The sequence below is a fragment of the Triturus cristatus genome, chromosome 5_1, assembly GCF_964204655.1.
Source record: "Triturus cristatus chromosome 5_1, aTriCri1.1, whole genome shotgun sequence".
NCBI classification, from domain to species: Eukaryota; Metazoa; Chordata; class Amphibia; order Caudata; family Salamandridae; genus Triturus; species Triturus cristatus.
Genome location: NC_140587.1, coordinates 1723044 through 1748085, shown reverse-complemented (window position 1 = coordinate 1748085; position 25042 = coordinate 1723044). Strand labels below are relative to the sequence as shown.

At 49.4% G+C, this 25042-nt stretch overlaps 1 protein-coding gene across 1 annotated transcript in view; it reads right to left on the bottom strand.

Annotated features, from left to right (window-relative positions):
* The window catches only part of LOC146829907 (CD5 antigen-like), a 459716-nt gene that overhangs the window by 397550 nt on the left and 37124 nt on the right, over nucleotides 1-25042 (bottom strand). The window contains exon 2 of the mRNA XM_085604183.1: nucleotides 21967-22031. Coding sequence (XP_085460309.1) covers nucleotides 21967-22021 — 55 coding nt within the window. The 5' untranslated portion in view covers nucleotides 22022-22031. The remainder of the gene's footprint in view (nucleotides 1-21966; nucleotides 22032-25042) is intronic.

Genomic DNA, 25042 nt, shown 5'->3' with positions numbered 1-25042 from the left:
TTTGTGTGAGTGTGTTAGGAATAACTTTTCAGGACTCGTAGATCAGTACAATGGCAATCACAGGACATGGAAATTAACTCAGATTCATGAAACAGAGTCAAAGCAACACAGGGATTAAATCCTCTCATGCAGTAGTACAGTACCTTTTACTAGGCCAGCAGTCAGTGTGTGACAGACACCAGCAGCCGTACTTCAAACTCCGCAGAGAGTGTGCCCTGCCCTGCCTCTATCTGCCCCTGATGGCCTAGACTGCCCGCCCTTTGCCCAGGCTTTGCCCGGCGCCCGCCCGCGCGCGTCCCTGTCTGGGAGGTGGTTACACCTTCCTGTGACAGAAAACCTATTGTCCAGGCCTCCCTTGCCAGAGTTTTGGTCAGCAGCAGGAGGTCAGACCCGTGTCTGTGGCTGTAGTATCTATTTTGTGATGCCAGGGCTCTGTTAAGTTGGTACCGGGCATACCGGTGCTGCCATGTCTCTCCCTCTAGAAGGGCGGGATCATATTCTCACATCAGGAATTGATGTGGGGGTATGATTCCAAAGTGTTTGACACCAAACACAACATGTTTCCGTGCAGTCAGTCCAAATTTAGCATTAACAGTTTTAGATATAATGCACTTAAGAGTTTATGGTCAGGCTGCACCATTGACAACCCCGGAGAAGAGATTCCAAAGGCTGCAGAGGGGCTCAGCTCATGCCTGGGCACCCTCTCACATATAACCATGCACCCTGCCTTCAGGATTGATAAGGCCTGCCATAGGGGTGACTGATGTGCAGTGATAGGTGAGGTATAGTGAACCTACACCTCAGTAAGGGGTGCATGCACCACCTTACCCAGTCTGCAGTAGCAGACATGTGATGTCATTTTTAAGCCTGGGCAAAGCACTACGCTACGCTCGCGTAGTTTGCGAAGTTCGCGCTACTTCGCACTACGTGAATTGCACGTAGCACAGTGCGAACACGCGTAGTGTAGTGTTGCGTAGTGCTGCGGTCATTTTTTGCTTGCTCGCGGTCCTCAACGTCAAGTTGGCGACCGCGAGCAAGCAAAATGACATCCCGGCGAGACTTTTTCCTTGTTCGCGATCAGCAACATCAAGTTGGCGATCCCGAGCATGGAAAATAAACCTCCCGGCGAGATTCCCAACGCGAGGAGGTCAGGTTTCTCATTGCGAGTGGTCGCATATGCTCGCGACCGCTCGCAATGAGAAACTACCAGTTCGCGTTGAGAAAGCTGCCGCTCGAGTAAAAATCTACTCGAGCAGCAGAAAACTACAGCTCGCACTGTGCAAGATGCCATTTTCAATGATTGCACAGTGCCGGTTGCTTGTCCACACTGTGCAATCATTGAAAACGACATCTGGCACAGTGCGAACAAGGTACTACGCAGTTCGCGAAGTGCTACGCGTAGCTCGCGTAGTGCGAACAGCACTTTGCGTAGCTTCGCAAAGTGCTACTTCGCGAACTACGCCCAGGGTTAGGCATTTTGGAGGGCTTTCCAGGGGTGACACAATACATGCTTCAGCCCTTGGTAGGCCTCTGGGTTACCTATGCCCTGGGTACAGAGTATACCATATATTAGGGAATCACAAGTGTACCCCAGAATCCGATCTGGAGTGTACCTAAAGTACATCCAATCAATTTAGAGAGGAAGCAGCTAGGTAGGGCTCCTGAACAGCAGGGCCCCAGACAGACTAAAGTTGAAAAACAGTGAAACACCAGCAAATAGTAGGGGTAACCATAAGAGGCAAATCCTACACACCTGCATTTCCCCTCTGATCCTGGCTTTTATGGCATCCCAGACCATGTCGATTGGCGCTCTACCTATGTTATCATCTAAAAACCGAGGTATCCAATGCTGCACATGGTGACAATATTCCCCATTTACCAGTAATGCCCTTTTCGAAAGTCCAGGTTCTAACATTACATTTCATTGGTCCGTATTCTATGGTTAAAACAAGAGGATTATGGTCAGATAGCACCCTTGGTAACCTTTCTATTGTACTGCAAGATATTAACGTATTAGAAACCAGAATATAATCCATTCTTGCATGCCTAGCATGGATTGGAATAATGTGTAAAGCCAGAATCCTTCGCATGTTTTGCTTGCCCTCCGTCTCTCAGACCATGGTTTTGACATACATTTTTAAAAGCTTGAAACACTCTTGGCTTCCTACCCTTATATTGGAAACCTGTTTCTGCCGACCAGTCACATGGCAGGTTTAGATTAAGGTCACCACAAACTATCCCTGGAAGGGGCCAGTGAGCAATCTCATTAGAGATATAATTCAGTACTTCCGGGTCCTCACTAATATTGCTATATAAAGTACATGTAGTCATTTTAAGGTCTCGCTAAGCCCGGCACATGCGCTGGCTCGGAGAGACATTTGGAGGTGAGTTTTCAAAGTGCTGCTGGCTGGTCTAGCGCTTGCGTTCACTCGAGCGTGCACGCGCGAACCGCCAGCCTTCAGCAGCAGTTTGAAAACTCGTGCTTTAGCACGTCATTGCGATCGCGATCACTTTCGCTTTCAGAGCGATCGCAATGACTTTCGCTTTTACGGCCGCACGGCGTTACTTTTACTGCCACGCGCCCAATGCTTGTTTATGATTTCGGCCTGTCTGTCACCCCTCCTGCAATGTTTCTTTTGAACTGCCTCACACCTTGTCACATGACAAGTGCCATAAAGGCTTCAGTAAACACTACTTTGTTGAGCTTGTTTCCGGTGCCGTGCTTCTTTCATAATTGCCGCAGATCCTGTTCTGTTGTTTGCTACCCTCGTTCCAGCCGCCACGATAAATCTTTTATAGTTGCGGCCGCACTTCCTGTTCTGTTGCTTGTTTGCAATATACATTTAGGTGCATTACGTGGCTTGTCCAGAATCGCAGGGTTTTGAGAGGAAGCCGGGATTAGCTTTGAAACATTCTGTTTACTAACACTCACCCACCCTTCCTCCTCTCCTGTTTTCCACACCCAGCCGAGTAGCAAAGCCAATCACTCATTTCTATATCATCTGGCTCTCCTGCTTTTCCACCACTTGAGTTTGCCACTGAATCACTACTTTTGTTTTTCATCTTTCTAGAGAATGGTGATTTCAAGAAACCTCTCTTTCCTCTCCTTTCCTTCCTGCGCTCCCCTGTGGAAAGGATCCCAAAGAATAAATGCATATTTGTTCTGTTATAAAATTCAGCCTCGGCACGGAGAGAAAAGAAAGGTTCACAATACAAAAAATAAATAATTTAACTAAATAGAGCAAAACTAAGTGGTCGCAAAGTGTCCAGAATGGTTTTATTCACACCGAAACATAGCTCCAAAATTCAAGCTCTGCCACAGGATTGTTGTTTCCTCTGGCGAGTCACCTCGCCCCTTGTGTCTCTCACTACACCTCCAGTGCCTCCAACCATGCCTCTGAAACTGACTGCCCTCAGGTGAGTTCTTGCTTGCTGTGCTATCTCGGTTGAGCATAGCTCCGACCTCTCACAGTCGTCCAGCTTTCGTTTCCTCTCTAGCGGACTCTTGCTTCACCCCATGGTCTCCCACCCTCTTACTTCCACCATCTCTCCCTTATTATCTCTCAACTCTCAAAGTAGCTTTATTTCGATATCCAATATCTTAAAAGCATTTCCATGATTACATCCGTCAATTTATATAGACTATAAAAAGTTTAAAACGTCAGTTTAAAAGTATAAAATACAATCAGACATTAAACACGTCAGATTCTAATTGCCCGCAATATTAAGTAATATAATTGTTGGGAAAATAATCTAGTCTTAGATCAATATTTACAAAAATTCATTTGTGGCCCTTCTAGTCATGAAGGCCTTTTTCCCTTAAGTTATTCTTGGTTTATTTCTCGAGAGTAAAGTGGCAGTGCAATATGTCGCGTGTAAATCATGACACTAAAATTATGAGCGTAGCTCATTGCAAGTCTTCGCGCAAGAATTTGAACCTTACAATCCAAGCACAGCCAAGGTATTTGGCTACACCACAAGCAAAGAGGGTCCGCGGGTCAGCCTTTAAAATGCGTAGAGCAGTACAGTGTTCACGCGTGCTCAACTCTCTGCAGATGGGTTTAAGCCATTTCTTCCTTGCACTTTTAGAAGCAGGGCAGGCAAACATAAGGTGGGCTATGCTCTCTGTGGGTGCTTTGCAACAGGGCCACCCTAAGGGCATCTGATGTGGGGTGCTCCATTTCGCTGTAAGCTCTCTGACCGGCAGTGAACCTACCCTGAACTGGATATAGAGCGCTCTATCGCGTGGTGTTTTTATAAAATCTAGATATGGTTCTAAAAATGTGCGTTGCTTGTGAAGATAAAACTCTTCCGTCAGCCTTCCTGCTCTTGGGTTGATATGTTCTTGGGCATCAACCCAAGCCCAATAACGTCTTTTGAGATCAGCCTTAGTAGGGGCGGTTTGCGTATCCCATTCCTCCTTGAAACCTAAAGCAACGAGGGATTTTTTAAGATTAACTAGCCAGCTAATTCTTTTATTTACGTGTAGGGCCATAATTTCTATAAATGCGGCTGTGTAATTGGCTAGTTCAGGGGTCCGACATAGTGGGCCCAAAATAACAGGGGTCGTAGTCTCGCTAAATATTTAAAGGAATGCCTACCCGTATCTTTTAGAAGCGGTTTCAATGGCACACTTCTGGGTAACATCACTAAATATCTTAAAAACTTGTGTTCAGACCTGCAAATGCTTTCAGTATTTTCAAAGCCCCACAATTCAGCTCCATAAAGAGCTGAGCTGACCGCTTTAGCTGCATAGATTGTAAGGGCAGGAGCCACAGGTCTGCTGAACGATAGGCGATGTTCTTTAATTAATATGCACGTGACACGCTTATGATTTAGGAGCATTTTGTCAATGTGATGCCTCCATCGCATTTTGTCATCTAGTCTTATTCCCAAGTAGTCGAACATTGGGACTTTATCCAAGCGTGTTCCATCTAAGCTAAAGTTGTCTCTGTAAGGCTTATAAGGGTTGATCGCCATGAGCTTAGTCTTAGAAGTGTTCACAATCAAGCCCCTGGATTCGCAAAAAGTATAAAATCTGGCCAGGAGCTTTTGGAGCCCTGCTGGCGTTTTAGAGATAAGCAGTGTGTCGTCTGCAAAAAGTAAAGTGGGAACCCTATCTCCTGCCAGGGCTGGTGCATCAGATGGAAACTCCTGCAAATAGCTCACCACTCCGTTCATATATAGGGAGAACAGGGTGGGTGCCAGAACACAGCCCTGGCGGACTCCTCTATTTACTGGGATCCTGTTTGCTTTTTGTCCCTGGGACCCCCACCTCACTTGGGCATAGTTGCCTTCGTGTAGGAGAATCAAGATGTTCAGTAGTAGCGGAGGCATCCCCATTTCTTCCAAATGGTGCCAAAGCCAGTCACGGGGAACTAGGTCAAAGGCGGTCTTTAAATCAATAAATGCCAGATAAAGGCTGCCCTTGCCAATCAAAACTACCTTCCAATATATTAAAACCAATCTAAAAGCTTGGTCCACCGTCCCTGTGCATGCCCTAAATCCAGCTTGGTATTGGGAGAGTATGTTTTCTTTCTCCACCCATTGATGGATTCTCTGTAGTAGCACCTTACCAACTAATTTCTGCATGGCATCTATCAAGCTAATTGGGCGGTAGCTGGCGGGATCGTCCCTTGCTCCTTTTTTAAAATTTGGTACCACCTCTGCCCCTTTCCATGATTCTGGTACTGGACTCCCTCTTACAATTGAATTAATTAGAAGCATGGCATAGTTTGCCTTCTACTCTTTTATCTCCATATATATTCTTGTTTTATCCCGGCAATTTTAATCTTGCGTGCCTGCTTCCATCTCTCTCCTCCCATCGTTCTCTCATTATCACCTTCTACTCTTTTATCTTTACATAGTTATCATTGTTTACTTTCTCCTTTCTGTTTTTATCGCGTGTTCCTTCTTCGATCTCTCCCCTTCTTTATTTTCCTCTCGTCCCTTCGCATTTCCCTTTCGTTTCTTTCCCATTCTCTAATTTCTTCTCCATTCCTTCTTTCATCTTTACCGATTTTGCTTTTAGCTTCGGTGCCAAAATTTTTTTCCAAATTCATTTTTGCAGTGTTTCGTAGCCATGGAAACTACTTACTCCCTACAGATGTCTGCTTCCACAGTCGTCCCCATGAACACTGCTTCGTCCTGCCATGACAGTTCATAGTGCCTTTTGAAGATGGAAACACCTACGAGTGCCCATTTTTCAGGCACGATTAAAAATTAATTATTATAATAAAAAAATGTTCAACCAGAGGGGAGTTTCAATAGCTAGAGCAGCCTGCTTGGATAAAAAATACATTTACCAATAAACCAGGCTGCTATGGAGCACATTTGTTTTGTGTGCATGGACAAGCCACCCTTGCAGATGTCCGCTACGAATGAGCATAGTTTATCCATGTTTAACCGTGTATTTCGTGGCACATGTCACCGGTGTAGCCCATGTGTGCAGGACCAGTACTATGAGCCTCTGGTGATCAGTGCCACAAAGGCTGCATGCAGCACAATAACTTGCTCCAGTACAGAAAGGCAAGCTTGTGAGCACGATGCTGCCGTCCAGTCCTAGATATTCTTACCAGCCTGCCAGTCCTCTTCAGACTGCAGCTCATTTCCTCCCCACTGCAAGGTAAAGGCTGTCCGTGGACTTCCGGCCGCGCTTGCCTTCACCCTTGCCCTCTCGCCCCCCTGGCAAACCTGTTAATTACCCTTTACACATACAAATCTCACCCCTGGCCAACCAAACGCCTCTTTGTGCTCAGTAATTCATCCAGCCCCCTGCTTGGAATTCGCGCCCCTCCCCGCGCAGGCGCATTTAAATGCTAATTGTCTGTGGAGCTCGCGGCCATGACTGAAGTCCTCACTAAAGTAAAACCCTCCCTCAAGCTTCAGAGGTCTCCAGGGTCGGTGCACCATCTCCCTGGTGAAACATTGTAGTCCGAAATCACACCCTAATATTGACAAGAGTACACAATGAAAGTGAGTTGTAACACTGACAACACTGCCCATTGTTATAGCACTCACAGCCCTCTTGGCACTTGAATAATGCACGTCATTCGCGCCCGCTGGTATGTGCCTTGCAGTGATCTCAGATGGATGCTTGCACCCATTAAAATAGTTGTTCGTGTTCCATTGACCCCCCACTTCATTTCCCCCTCCCCATTAGCCACCCTTTCCACCTCCTCCGCTCTCTACTTTGCTGCTTTACCACCCCGATTGTTTGGCCCTACCCTCCTCCTGCTGCCCTGCTACACCATCATAATGCCTCCTATATACTGCTCCTCTCATCTCCTCTTCTCCTTCTCCCCCTCCTCCCCCACACCTCCCCTTTCTCCTCCATCTTCTTCTTCCTCTTCTCTTCTACCCCACTGCTACCATGCCCTCTCCACTCCTGCCCCACTTCTGCCCTTCACTGTCCTCTCTCCTGGTAAACTGCCCCTAAGATCTCTCCCCATCTGCCCCGATGTTGCTATGTCCTCAGATCTTTATGATCACCAAGGTGGATATGTACAAAATAGAGCTCGGGCCCAGAGAGTCTCGGTAGGGAAGGGGGTAGCGGGACAGTCTTTGGGGGATCCGGATAGATGCAGGGGCGTACCCAACGCACAGCTCACAATCCTCGAGCCGGGGGATACGCTGCAGTCCAGCCGGACCAGAGGAGTCTTTAGGAGCCGCAAGTCACTCAGCGGGGCTCAAGCACAAGTTCGGAGGTCTTACGATCTTCAGGGGAGCCGCGAGTCACTCAGCAGGGCTCAGCACAAGTTCGGAGGTCTTACGATCTTCAGGGGAGCCGCGAGTCACTCAGCAGGGCTCAGCACCAGTTCGGAGGTCTTACGATCTTCAGGGGAGCCGCGAGGCACTCAGCAGGGCTCAGCACCAGTTCGGAGGTCTTACGATCTTCAGGGGAGCCGCGAGTCACTCAGCAGGGCTCAGGTGTTCCAAGGTTGCATGGGAGCCGCGACCACGTCAGCAGGGTTCTCGTCGTTCCAGAGTCGAATCTCCCAGATAGCCCCAGAGCACCCCTTGATATAGGTCAGCTGCTCTTTGATGTCCTGGGTCTGTGTAGGCAGGGGTCTTAGCGCCTAGGGGCCGCTCGTTGGAGTTTCCTGCCATGTTGTACTTTGATGCTTTCAGGGCCGGGTCAGGAGTAGTCCCAGACACCCAGCAGGTGTGGAGCCAGCCCTCAGGGAGGCCAGAGGGCCGATCGAAACCCATCTCCCGAGGGGAGGACAGAGGTGTGATGGAAACTGCTCCTCCCTCTCTCACTCTATGGGAGCGCGATGTTCCCCAGCCGGGGTGGCGCCTCTAGGCCGGGGTTGTGCTGGGGCCGGGTGGCCATCGTAGGTGCAGGAAGTGGGCACGCGGGCCCGGTGGTGCTGGGAAGATGGAGGGCACGGACAGGGAAGTCCGGGTCGGGTGGTGTGTGGGTCCTGGTGGGCAGGACCGGCTCGGCCGTGTACTGGGGACTGAATGAGGTGTACGGGTCAGGGGGTGTGGCCAGGGGTCAGGGATGGCCATGCCACAAGGCCGGGTCTTACACGCGTCCCCCCCAGCTGAAAGCCGGAGACAACTACCCATCTTCTTGGGGGTTCTCTTCGCTCAGGCGGAAGAACCGGGAGAGGCCGTCAGCGTTGGCGTGGTCAGTACCAGGGCGGTGCTCCACGGTGAAATCCATCCCCTGGAGGGAGATTGACCACCGCAATAGTTTGGGGTTTTCCCCTCGCATCTGCATGAGCCATCGCAGGGGGCGATGATCGGTTTGGACCTTGAAATGGGTGCCGAACAGATAGGGTCGTAGTTTCTTGAGGGCCCAGACTACGGCGAACGCCTCGCGTTCAATGGTGCTCCACTTCTGTTCTCTGGGTAACAACCTTCGGCTGAGGAAGGCTACGGGCTGGTCTAGGTCTTGGTCATTCACATGTGACAGGACTGCCCCAATGCCATGCTCAGAGGCATCAGTTTGTACCACAAACTCCTTGGAGTAGTCGGGGGCCTGGAGCACGGGGGCAGTACACATGGCCGCATTCAGGGCATCGAACGCCTCCTGGCAGGCAGAGGTCCACTGCACCTTCTTGGGCTGTTTCTTGGACGTGAGTTCCGTGATTGGACCGACCAGGCTGCCGTAATCCCGGATGAATCTTCGGTAGTAGCCGGAGAGGCCCTAAAAGGCTCGGACCTCCGTTTGGGTAGTGGGTGGTTCCCAGGCTAGGATGGCGTCGATCTTAGGCTGCAGAGGGGCGACCTGCCCGCTTCCGACCTGGTGCCCGAGGTAGACCACCAAACCTTGCCCAATCTGACATTTGCTGGCTTTTACTGTGAGACCTGCCTGGCGCAGGGCCGTTAGCACCCTCCGGAGGTGGTGGAGGTGCGTGCTCCATTCGGAACTGAAAACCGCGATATCGTCGAGATATGCGGTGCTGAACTTTTCCAGCCCGGCCAGGACTCTATTCACCAGTCACTGGAAAGTGGCCCGGGCATTTTTCATCCCGAAGGGCATCACGCGAAAGCGATAGTGCCCATCCGGGGTGGAGAAGGCGGACCGCTCCTTGGCTCCTTCCGTGAGCGCAATTTGCCAGTATCCGCAGGTCAGATCGAATGTGCTGAGGAAACAAGCCGACCCGAGGCGGTCAATGAGCTCGTCTGCTCGGGGGATGGGGTGAACTCGGCTCGGGTGACTTCATGGAGTCCCCGGTAGTCCACACAGAATCGAAGTTCTGGGGCGACACCGGGGGCTGCTGCTTTCGGGACCAGTACCACGGGGCTGGCCCAGGGGCTGTCTGAGGGTTCGATCACCCCCAAGGTCAACATCTTCGAGACCTCGGCCTGGATGCAGGACCGGACTCGATCAGGTACTCGGTAGGCTTGTTGCTTCACCGGCGGGCTGTTTCCGGTGTCCACGTCATGGACACACCAGTCGGTGACTTTGGGGACGAGAGAGAATAAGTCAGGGAATTGCCCTAAGAGCTGGCGGTAGTCTTCGCGTTGCTGGGAAGTGAGGGATGGAGAGAGGTTCACTCCTTCCACGGAGCCATCCTTCTCCTCGGTACACAGGTGGTCAGGGAGGGGATCTGACTCCTCCTCGGCCCCGTCATCTGTGGCCAGCAGCAGACTCAGCTTGAGGCGGTTCACGTGAAGGACCTGAAGGGGGTCCCGAGGGGTCTGGACGTCCACCAAGTACGTGACCTGGCTCTTCCGCTCAACGACTTTGAAGGGCCCGGTCCATTTATCCTGGAGGGTGCAAGGTTTCACGGGGGCCATGACCCATACCTGCTGGCCCGGCTGGAACTCAACCAGAGTGGCGTTCTGGTCGTACCAGCGTTTCATTTCTTCTTGGCTCGCCTCCAGGTTGGCCTCGGCCATTTCTCGAAACTTCCTAGTCTGGTTTCGGAGGGTCAGGACGTATCGGAACACTTCTCGGGGGGGGTCTTGGGGCGCCGCCTCCCACCCTTCCTTGACCAAGCTGAGGGGCCCCCGGATGGGGTGCCCGTAGAGTAACTCAAAGGGGCTGAACACCAGGGATTTCTGGGGGACTTCCCGGTAGGCGAACAAAAGGCAGGGGAGCAGGACGTTCCACTTGTGCCATAGGGGCTCTTCCAGGCCTGCAATCATCCCCTTCAGAGTCCGGTTAAACCGCTCTACTAGGCCATTCCCTTGGGGGTTGTACGGTGTGGTGAACTTATAGGACACTCCACATTGTTGCCACAGGGACGTCATGTATTTCGAGATAAAGTTCGTCCCGCGGTCGCTTACGACCTCCCGGGGAAAACCCACACGGGAAAAGATCCCCATCAACGCCCGGCCCACCACGGGGGCGGTGATGGTGCGTAGGGGGATGGCCTCCGGGTATCGGGTGGCATGGTCCACTAGGACGAGGATGAAGCGGTGACCTTGGGTGGTTGGGGGGTCCAGGGGCCCCACGATGTCGATCCCTACCCATTCGAACGGGGTATTGATGACCGGGAAGGGTTGGAGGGGAGCCTTGAGCTTTCCTCCACTTTTCCCACTAGCCTGGCACGTGGGACAGGACTTGCAGTGGGTTTCTACATCTGCTTTCATTTTCGGCCAGTAAAAGTGAGTCACTAGGCGACTGTATGTTTTGTCTTGGCCCATGTGGCCTGCGAGGGGGACATCGTGGGCCAAGCCCAGGAGGAAGTCTCGGAAGCGTAGGGGTACCACCAGCACCCGGGCTGAACCTAGCTCCACCGACTTCTGCTCACTGTACAAAAGGTCATTTTCCCAATATAGCCGGTGTGTCCCAGACTGGTCGCCCGCGGCTTGGGCCTCTGCTTGCTGCCGGGGTCCGACCAGGGAGGGACAGGTAGCTTGCTCTTGGCAGAACTCCTCTCGGGAGGGGCCCCCCTCGTGGCGCCATTGGGCCAACTCGGGCAGAACGCTTAACTCTGCGATCTCTGTGGGGTCGGACGGTAGGGGTCCGTCGTTGGCGACAGATTCTTCAAGTGGGGAGATTTATTATTTATTTATTTTTGAGATTTATACAGCGCGTACAATTGCCCGTAGGCGTCTCGGCGCTAGAAACTTTGAAGGTATTCCCGAGGTTAGGCCGGTAACTATTCTTGATCAAACAGCCAGGTCTTTATCTTTCTACGGAAATGCATCAGGGATGGGCTGTCTTTGATGGATGGTGGCAGGGAGTTCCATAACCTGGGAGCTGCCACAAGGAAGCATCTATCGCCCCAGTTAACTGTTTTTGTTCGTGGTATTTGAAGGATTTTAAAGTTGTTAGATCGGAGCGATCTTATGGAGGACTGGTATCTGAGATGGGATTTCAGGAAATGTGGACCACAGTTGTGCAATGCTTTATAGAGTATGCACAGCGCTTTAAACTTGATCCTGTTTCGAATCTTGAGCCAATGCAAGTCCCTTATAGTCTCAGAGATTGGTGAGAACTTAGGGATTCCAGACAGGAGGCGGGCTGCAGCATTCTGGATGGTCTGCATTTTGTTCGTCACTCTTGCTTGGGCGTTGATGAATAAGCCGTTACAATAGTCAAGAGATGAAAGCACGAGGGCGCTTACCAGCGTCTTACCTGCTGAGGTTGGTAAAAACGGCATGATTTTCTTGATCAACCTAAGTTTGTGATGGGCTGTTGCTGCTATTTTATTTGAGTGGGCCATAAAATTTAATTTATCGTCAAAAATCACCCCCAGATTTCTGACGGTGATGGCTGGTGTAGGTGGTGTTCCGTGCGTGGGGGGCCACCAGGTGTTTGACCATCCTGGGGAGAGATGTCCAAATATGACGACCTCCGTTTTTTCTGCATTTAACTTTAGACAGTTAGAGGCCATCCACTCACCGATCGCCCGCATGCCCTCTTGAAAGTTTTCAGCTACCTTGTCTCCATTCCCGTTTATGGCCAAAACAAGCTGGGTGTCATCCGCGTACGAAGTAAGACTCATCCCATAGGCCTTGATGACAGAGGCCAGGTCCGACACGTAGATATTGAATAGTGTCGGACTAAGGGATGAGCCTTGGGGAACCCCACACGGTAGTGACAGCTTGTGCGATTGGAAGGGCCCCAGTGTGACCACCTGTGATCTACCGGCCAAGAAGGAGGAGAGCAGATTTCTAGCCATGTGGCGGATGCCCAGGTTTTCGGCACGGTCGACCAGGATCTTGTGGTCGACCGTGTCGAAGGCGGCCGACAGATCGAGCAGTACGAGTATTGCTGTACCTCCCTGGTCCCGTATCACTCTTATGTCCTCTGTAGCTTTTATTAAGGCAGTTTCGGTTCCGTGGAACTTGCGGAAACCAAATTGAGTGTTGTCCAGTAGTTGATGTTTTTCTATGAACTCTGAGAGTTGTGAGTTCATAGCCTTTTCCACTACCTTTGCTAAAAAGGGGAGACTGGCTATGGGGCGGTAGTTTTTTGGTTGGTCCTTGTCCAAATTAACTTTCTTAAGTAGGGGTTTGACCAAGGTATTTTTAAGGGAGTCTGGGTATATCCCAGTTCTGAACATTGTGTTGCAGATTGATACAATGTCAGGGGAGAGATAGTCCATGATCGGACGAATGACTTTTAGAGGACAAGGATCTAATGCTGAGCCTGATTTGATTGTGGCCGTTGTTTCCTTGATTTGTGTTTCTCCAAGGTCTAAGAACTGAGAAAGTTCGATAGATGTGGGGGACCTCAGCTGGGACAATCCTGTCCTCGTTGGCAGGTGCGTTCTCGACTTCCCCCAGGGGGGGCAGTCGGGCCGCCATCGATCGGGTGGTGGCGCACACCCACTCGGGGAGACCCATCATCCCTAGGTGGGCCTTGCGCTCGACCGGCTGAGAGATTCTTACGGCAACTTTCAATTTACCAACCACTCCACCCCATTCAAAAGGCACCAGGGCTACCTGACAGAGACTCTCCGTGTTGTCAGCGGCAATTACAGGGCAAAATACATTGGGGAGGATCTGGTCTTTGTGGACTAAGTGGCTGAAGACACCGGTGATGCTCGCCCCGGTGTCACGGAGGGCCTCTACCTGTTGGCCATTGATTGTCACTAGCTGCCCATATTTCTTCGTGTTGGAGGGCAGTAGGCTCCCAGGGACCATTTCTCTGTCTCCTAATGATACCAAGGCCATGGCGGCGGGTTCCCATTCTACAGTCTCCTCAGTCTCCTCCCCTAGGGCTATGTTAGCTATCTGTCTGGCGGGGGGGGGGCTGTAGTGGGGACGCGCAGGGCCATGGGGCATTCGGGGTCATTGGCGTAATGCCCGGGCTTCTGGCAACGGAAACAAGTGATGGTCACCCGGTGCCCCCGTCTCACGGGTGGACCGGATACAGCGGGTGGGGGTGCCGGGAAGTGCAGAGGTTGGCTTTTCGGGGGACTGGACAGGGATTCCCTCTGCACTCCCTGGTCCCCCCCCCCTCTCTGGCGAGGTGGTCCCTGACTGGCTCAGGGGTATTCTCCTACAGGGCCCTGGGAGACCCGGGTGTTGGTCCAGCGAGCCACCTCGACAGCCAGCTTCCTCGGATCCGTGAGCTTGCTGTCGAGCAGATGCTGGCGTAGCTCCACAAAGCAGTTCGCCGCCAGGTGTTCCCATAACATGAGGTCGGTTAGTTCGTCCAGGGTGGTGACTTTGCTGCCCTTAATCCACCCGTCGAATGCACGGCTGAAAAAGTTCACATACTCCACCCACGTGGTACTGGGGATTTTCTTGCAGTCCCGGAACCGCTGGCGGTACATCTCCGGGGTGAGGCCGTACCTTGTGAGGAGGGCCTCCTTCATGTGACTGTAGGAGGTCTGCATGGAGGATGGGAGGTCGAGCAGGGTGTCTCTCCCCTCGCTCAAAAATTGTCCCCACAACCCGGCCCCCTAATCTTTCTGCAGGACTCGGTGGGAGGTCATGGCGACCTCGTAGGCCTTGAACCATTGTTGGATGTCATCGTTCTTGTAATATTCCTTGACCACATCTTTGGGGATGTGGACCTTCTGTTCCGCCTGTGGTTGCGCCCCCCGGTTCTCCGGGGGTCGATTTTCTTCGCTCCTTGACTTGAGCTCGATTTCTTTCAAGCTTTGATCGTGCTCCAGTTGAAGTATTCGTCCTTCGTGCTCTCGTTGGAGTTTCTTCTCTTCCAGTTCCCCTTGTACTCCCATCTGTTCCACTGCTAGCTTTTTCTCAGCTAATTTCAACTCGCCCTCAATTTTTAGTTTGCCAGTTCGAGTTCGTGATTGCAACTTCTCGTGGGTCCCTGTATCTGGCCCATGCCCCATAGCGTTCTAACTGAACTTTTGACTTAGCCCCAGTCTAGCGCGACCTGATAGCCCATTTAAGTGATTTTGCATTTATTCTTTAAAAATTAATATCTTGACTTGTACATGTTGGTTGTTTTGTCATTTTAGTCTTGTTTATTTAGAAAACCATAATTATTTTCTGATCTGGTGTGGAGTCTTTTTGCCATATTTTCACTGTGTTGGTGTTTGAGGTGTTGCACTAATACTTTAGACATTGCCTCTTATGTTAAGCCTGATTGCTCTGTGCCAAGCTACCAGAGGGTGAGGACAGGATAATTTAGGGTGTGTTGTGACTTGAACTGACTAGGATTGTGGTTCCTACTTGGGCAGGGTGCATACCTCTGCCAGCCAGAAACCCAATGTCGAACACAAAGCAAATACCATCAATAACATACAGGAGTGGAACCCTGATGGGGAAGGATGCTGGCCTCATGATTGGTTTGGTGGCCAAAATATATAAATCAGTTTTTAACCTTTAAAGGATGGCTAGTATGCCTAGAGCTTTGCCTGTTAAATCAAGTAATAGCCAGCCAGTATTTCTTACATTGTGCCACAAACTAAGAGCCTTTATGCCTGGCACCCGGGATAATCTCAACTGGCAAGAAATCTGAACCAGCCTGAGCACCTCATTGCGCCTTCGGTTCCTGAAAGTGTCTTCAGATACATTTACCAGGGAAGGAATCTGTGGAACCTGCAGGTGGCTCAGGCAGCTTTCAAACATGTGTTTCCATCAGTGCTCCCAAGGTTAGCAAACTAGAGGACAAGGGCACGTTAGGGTGACGAAGGCATGCCTGGATGGAGACAAACACATGCAATGCCAAAGTTCTTCAGGCATTCCTGAGCACAAGCTATTCGAAGTGTGTCAAATCGAAGCTCATGCACCATCGATTTGGGGTGTTTCCAACCCTGGACCTTTTACCCAAGTGTCTCAGTTGGTCCATGGACTCCACCTGCAGGCTCTCCACTACTGGAAAAGAAACCCATATGCCTGTAGTTTGTTTGTGCCCAGCACCTTGCAGATAGCACTTAGAGCTCTTGCATAGAGCTGTTAATACTCTTAAAGTGCGGACTTACAGACAGGCCATTATGGCGGCTCTGAATCCCTTCAACATCCACGTGAACATTCGGCTGGTAAAGCATGAGTCCAAGTTCAGTGAAAAGCTCATATATAATGATCAAGCGCCTTAAATAATTTCAACGGTCAAAATGTATTTATATTTTATCTTAATGGCATTTATTTATATAGCTCTTTAGAATATGCACTTTAGGGTGAACTGTGATCTACCAAACGTATTGCTGAAAATGAATCTGGGCTCAACAATGTCTGAGTTTATCCTTGCCAAGTTTGTATATCCATTATCTTGCATAAAAACCGGTGCAAGCTCTCTCAAAAGATCCATCAAACAAGAGACAATACAAGGGTGTCTATTCTCATCCCTGGTATTTTCTCTTTCAAAAAGACAAGCACTAAAATGATTTACTTCTACAAATACAGATTATAAAGCTGTCCTTTTGCTGACTGTACACTCTTTACAAACCCAGGACTTGATTCACTAAGGTAACTTTACACTTCTGTGTAAGTTACTATTTTATTTGCTGTCCATGAACTCCAATTTAATAGTAAAATTAGGACTATGGACGTTCTGCAGTCAGGGAGGAGGGGGGACATACAATGATAGGACAGGCCTATATATTTTGTGCAGAGTTCTCCACCCTGACTGCAGAGTCTCCACAGTTGTAAATTTAGGATTAAATTAATGTTTGTGAATAGCAAAAAAAAGTACATTTACACAAAAGTACACAAAAGTGTAAGTTTACCTTTGTGAATCAGACACCCAGTTGCTTCTATTAATAAACTACCCGAGGAACTTGAAAATTTGTTTAAGGTGTCTGGGTTCAAAATTAATTTCATAGGAATTCATGGCCCTTCTCTTACTACTCTGTAGGAGAGTAGGATCGGCTTCACATGGGTACCCCCACTTTTTGCTGGTGTTTTACTGTTTTTCGACTTTAGTCTGGCTGTGGCCCTGCTAATCAAGACCCCAGCCTTGCTGCTTCCTCTCTAAAATGGTTTCCATGTAAATTAGGTACATTTATAATTGGATCCTGGAGTGCCTTATAAGCCCCTAGTATATGGTATACTATGTACCTAGGGCATAGGTACCTCAGACACCTACCAGAGGCTGAAGCATGTATTATGCCACCCCTGGGAAGCATTCCAAAATGGCACCACAGGTCTTCTACCGCAGCCTGGGTAAGGGTGTGCGTGCACCCCTTACTGTGGTATAGGATACCTATATCAATACCATTGCACACACATATAAAACCTATAGGTCACTCCTATGGCAGGCCTTAACAATCCTGAAGGCAGAGGGCTTGGTTTTTAAGTGAGAGGGTGCCCCTGCATGTGCAGAGCCCTTCTGCAGCGTTCAGAGTACCTCCTCTGATGCTGTTTGTGGTGCAGCCTGACCATATACCCTTAAGTGCATTATAACCTCGAGGTAAATGCTAACTTTGGGATGGTTGCACGGAAACATGTTGTGTTTGGTGTCAAACGCTTTGGAATACTACCCCCCGCCAGTTCTGGTGGCAGGGGTAGCATTCCACCCTTCTAGAGGGAAGACATGTTCACACTGGACTAACCCGGTAGGACTTTCTACAGCCCTGGCATCACAAAATGTATGCCTCTGCAACAGACACGGGTCTGGCCTCCTGCTGCTGACCGAAACTCCGGCAGGGGAGACCTGGACAATAGATTTCCTGTCCCAGGGCGGTGTTTGTAACCACCTCCCCAGACAGGCAGATGTGTATTGGGGCTGGGTGGGAGCACTCTCTGGTGCTTTGAAGTCCTGCACTGGGGCACACTTGGTGTCCCTCTGCATAGTCTAGTTCAAACCGGTTGCAGGGGCTACCTGCCCCTGCTCTGGCACAAAACTGGACAAAGGAAATGGGTGTAACCACCCCTCTTTCCAAACCCTCCCATAGGTGGTTCCCTAGAGTATGTCCAACCCCCAAACTTAGTATTATTATGGGAACCCAGTCCTTGCGACTTTAGATTACCCTGGATGAAACTCTACTTTGACTAGAAGACTGAAGAAATCTCCCTTGGTGTCAAGGAGTGACTCCCCTGCTTGACTGGCATCAAAGAAGCATCTGACCAGTCTGCATTGCTGAAGCTCCCGCTGGATGCCAAAGTCCTTGGATCACCAGAGGTGGATTTCCAGACTTCCCCGAGGCTACCCTGTGTCCACAGCGAAGCTGAGGCTCATGGCTATTGTGGGTGACGTGGAACCGAGACCCCTGGACACCGTGAACTTTTGCAGCAACACTATCTTCCTGGTCTTCCTCAAAGCTGTGCTTTGGGCTCCAAATAGCCTAATCCTTGAGCACTTCCTGCACCAAAGATTTCTGGCCTCCACTCCATGAGTGACCCGTGGGCCAGTTTCAAGTGCGATCACTTGAGGCTCCATCACGATCGCTAGCCCGTTGGCTAGTATGTCCCCAAGAAGGCAATTCCTCATCTGATTGGGCTTTCCTGGTTGCTCCAGACGTGCCCCGACTTACCCTCACTGGGTGAGTCCCCCAGACCTTGCTGGTCTGCACCGACGTCCTTTCTCTGCTTTCAAGTAACTTGCCGTTGCCAAGGCTTGTTGTGACCAATCTGGTCGATGACACCGCAGTACTTGACTGACTTTATGGCACAGCTAGAATCCAGCTCCTGGTCATCATCGGCACCTCCTGGACCTCATGGTTGAAGAGTCAAGACACCCGTTCACTCACTGGAAGCACCCGGCATCTGTGGGCAGTGGTCCATCCTGCCCTTGGTCACTGGTCAGTGACCCAGACTCTGTCCCCTTTGTTTTCAGGTTCCTTCCATCCTAGATCCAGGCTTGCATCACTTTGGACACTTCTCCTCTTCACGGCAGCAGCACTTCTTCGCCAGCTTCCATTGATATCGCCGACGCGACCCGACACCAAAAGACACCTATGCACCCGGCTACCCTGGGTGAGGTAACATGAGTACTCCAGTGCTCCTGTGGGAGCTATCCCTGGTAACTTCCTAAGTCCAAAAGGGTTTGGTCCTGACTCGATTCTAAGTGTCCCTAATCTTTACATTTCTAACCGCGACATTGCCCATAGAAGCTAACAGGAACCCGTGGTTGTGTTTACACACTGCATACAGTCCCCGTGGGTCCCCTGTGTCACTACCTTGGGTGGTTCCTTGGGGTCACAGCGATTCTACAGGCTCTAGGCCTAGTGTCTAGTTCAGTCGCGGTTCTTATACCACTTTATTGGTATATGGTTTGGTACGCCCCTAGGGCCCAAACGTGTATTTGTGCTATTACTGTTGATTGCTAACTTGTAAATTAAGTACTTCGAACTACAGTCTCATGAAGTGACTAGAGGGGTGTGTTTTATCTTAAATACATATATTTTAAATATATACCTGGTGTGGTTGTCCTTTCATTTGGTCATTCAAGAGATTATAGACTGTTAAAACAAGCTGCTTTACATTCCTTCAAGAATTAGCCTAAAGGCTGCTCTCCATAGCGGCCACTAGGATAGCTTTCATTAAAGGTTGTCTTTAACCTATACCAATAAGGGGTTGTTTGGACTGATACAAGGTGCCCACTATAATTAGTTGACAGCATATATCAGGCCAACTTCTCACATACTCATCCCCACTTTTAAAGATTTGGGGCCTCATTTATGAGATTCCTTGCGCCTCCGGAACATCACTTTTTGTGACGTTCCGTGAGGCAGAAGCCTGTGTGATATTTATCAGGCAGCACTAAGCCACTTTTTTTGGCTTAATGGTACCTGATAAATATCAGTCCCTTTAACACAGTGTTCTGCGTTAAGGGGGCGTACAATGGGTGCTGCTGGGGGCCTTCCCAGCAACATCCACGGCCTTTTGACACTGGCCCAGATTTACGAGAAAGCGTAAGTCTGAGGCAGCACCAAAAGCTTACGTCTCCCCAGGGGAGGCGTAAGGGAGGCACAACGAGTAGAAATATCTTTATTTCTCCTTGTTTTTCCTTTTTCTATGTGTGCTGCATTCTGCATTCTGCAGCACACACAGAAAGAGGAAAACACCTCTTGTGGTTATTTTTGTACAGAAAGGTTTCCCTTCCTGTACAAAAATAATCATCCCTGCAACACAGGCACCCTTGCACCTTGGGAAAAGGACAAGAATGCGCTGTATCTTACAGATACGGTACATTCCTGCTCTTTTCTTTTGCCGTAGAGAATCGCAGCAGGAATGCCTGCTGCGCTACCCTAGGGCAAAACCTCATAAATGAGGCCCTTGGTTCCCTGTTTCGGGGTCATTATCCCAAAGCAAAGTTAAACGCTAGTACAAGAACAATTTTCGCCCACTACTGGATATTCTCTTCATGGCCCCTGCATATCTACCAGATCTCAGCACCTAGCAAGAGCCACCATCCAAATTATTTTACTCCTGCCTGAGATAATAATACATTACACAGTGTCACTCACCACTGTATACTTATAGTTACATCAGACTTTTCATAGGAAGTGAGTTTTTTGTTTCGCTAATAACTTTGAAGCCATTTGACAAATCTTCATGAAACTTTCCCAAAAAAGATAATCGCCCTCAGCTACTTCCTCCGAAGGTTTCATGGTGATCCATCAAGCATGGATCGAGTAAGAGGGTGGTCCCAAAATGCAAATTCCCCATGCAATTTCCACAGGGAATTTTAGACAGTGCTAAAGCGGCTGATCACACGTAAACCATATTTTGCGTAAAGCTCGATAGTTTGCCAGAAAGCGTGCTTTTTGTGATTTGGTGTAAATCAGTTCAATAATTTTGGAGCATTTAAGGTTAAAAATGAATAGATTTATTGACAGTTGGGCTGAAGTAGAAATATTCAAGCCTCTAATTGACTGAGGGGGCTTTTTGGAGTGAGCTTTACAAATACATATTATCAAAGTTACATTTTAGGGAAATGCACCCAAACAACATCCTGGGCACCCTGAAAATCATGTTCATCACGTGACAGCTGTGATACCATCTAAACCAACAGTCTTTATTCTGTAGATTACATTGTGAGGTTCATGTGATATAAAGACTAGTTCCTGGGGTTTCTAATCACAACAATAATGCCCCCTCTGAGACCATCACTAAGGCCTTTAACAAGCAGCACCAGTGCTTGTTGGGTTCAAGATTCTTGCATGGATAAGTATTTTCATTGAAGCATGCCTTGTAAACCTCTGTCTGCAGAGGGCCTCAGCAGAGAGGTACTCTCAGAAGGTGTTAGCGTGTTATTTATACCAACAAGAAGACTTTGGCAGAATGTGTGTAACAAAGAGGCAGTGTAGGTGTGTGTGCTGACGGTGGCACACCTCAGACAGTGATGGGCCTGTAAATGGTTCTTGGCTTCTCTGGGACTTCACCTCACAGGCCCTCCCTCACTCCAGACATCTTGGCTCTCAGATGCTTAACTGTGCAGGTCCCACTGAATCTGCTCAGCCTCCTGATCTCTGGGAAACACTTGACAGTATTGGTGGTCCTCAGCTTTCTATTCTAGTTTCATAATACCCACAGTTATGAAGAAAGTGATTCTCTGTGCAGAAGTACTCCTTCCTTTAGCAGGAATGCACAAGTTCTCACTCTCTCACTTTCTCCCTCTCTTTCCCACACTTTCTCTTTCTCACTCTCTCTGTCCCCTCTCTCTCTCTCTCTCTCACGTTCTCCCTCTCTCTCTCACACACTTTCTCTCTCTCACTCTCTCTGTCTCCTCTCTCTCTCTTTCTCTCTCCCTTTCTCTCTCTTTTGCTCTAAGTATTTCTCTCTCTTTCTCTCTCTGTCTCTTTCTCTCTCTCCCAATCTCTTTCTCACTCCTTTTTCTCACTCTGTCTCTTTCTCTCTGGCTCTGTCTACTCTCTCTCTCTCTGCCTCTCCCTCTCTCTCTTTCTCCCTTTCTCTCTCACTCTTTTTCTCTCTCTCTCTTTGTCTCCTCTCACTCTCTTCCTCTCTCCCTCTCTCTGATTCTCTCTATCTCTCTACCTGCCTCTCTCTCGCTCTCTCGCCCTTTCTCTCTCACTCCCTTTCTCTCTCTTTCTCTCTCTCTTTGTCTCGTTCACTCTCTCTCCTCTCTCTCACTCTTTCTTTGTCTCTTCTCTCTCTCTCTCACTTTCTCAGAAATATAACATGTCATATACATTAATATTAAAATACAGTAGTAGGAAAGCAAACACTCACCTCGAGCAAAACAAGTGCTGAGCACTTGAAGGTAGAACACGACCTTCAGCAACATTTTCAAGAGTCTGAACATAGGAAAAGACAATTTAACATCAGTGTCAGATGGTTTCAAAGGTTTCTTTGACTTACTCAGTGTATCTGTAACTGAGTGTATCTTTACTAGTTGCACTAGTATTTCCCCTGGTTGATTCTCTAGGGATTAATGAACGACTGCTCTTTATGTTCCTGCTAGCCACTGGATCTCTTACCTTGTCCTGGATCCCATCCTGTACCTGAATCTCTTCAGTGCAGATTATACAGAGCAGGAGACAATCTAGGACCAGCGGGAGGGTGAATGAGACCCACTGCGGTACCCCAGCCAAGTCAGGGCCTCTGTCCCCTCAATCTAGGACCAGCGTGATGGTGAATGAGACTCACTGGGGTACCCCAGCCATGTCAGGGCCTCTACCTCCTCAATCTAGGACCAGCAGGAGGGTGAATGAGACTCACTGGGGTATCCTGGCCATGTCAGGGCCTCTACCTCCTCAATCTAGGACCAGCGTGAGGCTGATTGAGACTCACTGGGGTACACCAGCCATGTCAGGGTCTCTATCTTCTTAATCTAGAACCGGTGTGATGGTGATTGCGACTCACCGGGGTACCCTGGCCATGTCAGGGCCTCTACCTCCTCACTCTAGAACCAGCGTGATGGTGAATGAGACCCAATGAGGTATCCTGAACCATGTCAGGGCCTCTAGCCCCTGAATATAGAACCAGAATGATGGTGAATGAGACTCACTAGGGTACCTTGGCCCTGTCAGGGACTCTCTCCTCTCAATCTAGAACCAGCATGATGTTAAATGAGACTCACTGGGTTACCCTGGCCATGTCAGGGTCTCTATCCCCTCAATCCAGAACTAAGGGTGGGCGAAATTTGCGTAATCGCGTTACGCAAATCTCCGCGAAACCGTAAAAAATCTCTGCGAACATGCAGAAATTCCATGAACACGCGGAATTGCTTGTTCGCGATGCTTTTTTCCTGTTCACAGTTGCTGTTTGCGTGCTCGGGGAGAAATATCTCGCGAACACGCATTTTGAGAACACGAACAAGAAAAAATTTCGCGAAGTCGCGGAGAGCAGAATTTTGGACAATTTCGCGTTCTCCGCGGAACGCGAAATTACTGAAATTCCGCAAATTCCGCGAACGGAACGGAATTTACCACCCAGGCCTATCCAGAACCAGCGTGATGGTCAATGAAATACACTGGGGTACCCTAGTCCTGTCAGAAAAATACCACCACCAACAATACCACCACCACCAATTCTACCACAACCACCAAAACCACCACCAATATCACCAACAACACCAATGCCACCACCATCACCACTAATACCACCACCAATTGCACCCCAACCACCAACACCACCACCAATACCACCACCAACACCAATACCACCACCATCATCACCAATACCATCACCAATGCCACCAATACCACCACCACTAAAACCACCACTACCACCACTACCACCAATACCACCACCAATATCACCATCACCAATACTACCACCACCAATACCTCTACCACCACCAATATCACCACCACCAATACCACCCCCACCCCCAATACCACCACCACCACCACCAATACCACCAATAGCACCACCACCAATACCACCACCACCACTAATACAAATTCCATCACTACCAATACCACTACCACCAATACCACCACCACCACCCGAACACCACCACCACCACCAATACCACCACCACCAAAACCACCACCACCATCAATACCACCACCAATACCACCACCAAAATCACCACCACCAATACCATCACCACCACCAATACCGATACCACCACCATTACCAATACCACCTATACCTTCACCACCAATACCAATAACAATATCTCCACCACCAATACCAACACCACCAATACCACCACCACCAATACCAATACCACTACCACTACCATTACCACCACCACCACCAATACCACCACCACCAATACCACCACCACCACCAATACCACCACCACCAATATCATTAATACCATCACCACCAATAACACCAATACCACCACCACCAATACCACCACCACCCATACCACTGATACCATCACCAATACCACCACCACCAATACCACCACAAGCGATACCATCACCAATTCCACCACCAATACCATCACCACCAATACCACCACCAACTCCAATACCACCACCATCAAAACCACCACCACTAATACCAACAATACCACCACCACCATTACCAATACAATCACCACCAATACTACCACCACAAACACCACCAAAGCCACCAATATCACCACCACTAATACCATCACCACCACCAACACCACCGATACCACCAATACCAATACCAACACCATTACCAAAACCAACACCACAAATACCACCACCACCAATAACAATACATCCACCACCAATACCACCACCACCAATACCACCTCCACCAATACTACCACATACCAATACCACTACAATACTACCACCACCACCAATGCCACAACCACCAATACCACCACCACCAATCCCACCACAACTAATTCAAATTCCACCACTACCAATACCACCACCACCAAAACCAATACCACCACTACCAATACCACCACCACCACCCCAATACCACCACCACCACCAATACCACCACCACCAAAACCACTACCACCATCAATACCACCACCACCACCAATATCACCACCACCAATACCATCACCACCACCAATACCAATACCACCACCATTACCAATACCACCTATACCTCCACCACCAATACCAATAACAATATCTCCACCACCACTACCAACACCACCAATACCACCACCACCAATACCAATACCACTACCATTACCACCATCACCACCAATACCACCACCACCAATACCACCACCACCAATATCATTAATACCATCACAACCAATAACACCAATACCACCACCACCAATACCACCACCACCAATACCACCACCACCCATACCACTGATACCAATACCACCACCACCAATACCACCACAAGCGATACCATCACCAGTTCCACCACCAATACCATCACCACCAATACCACCACC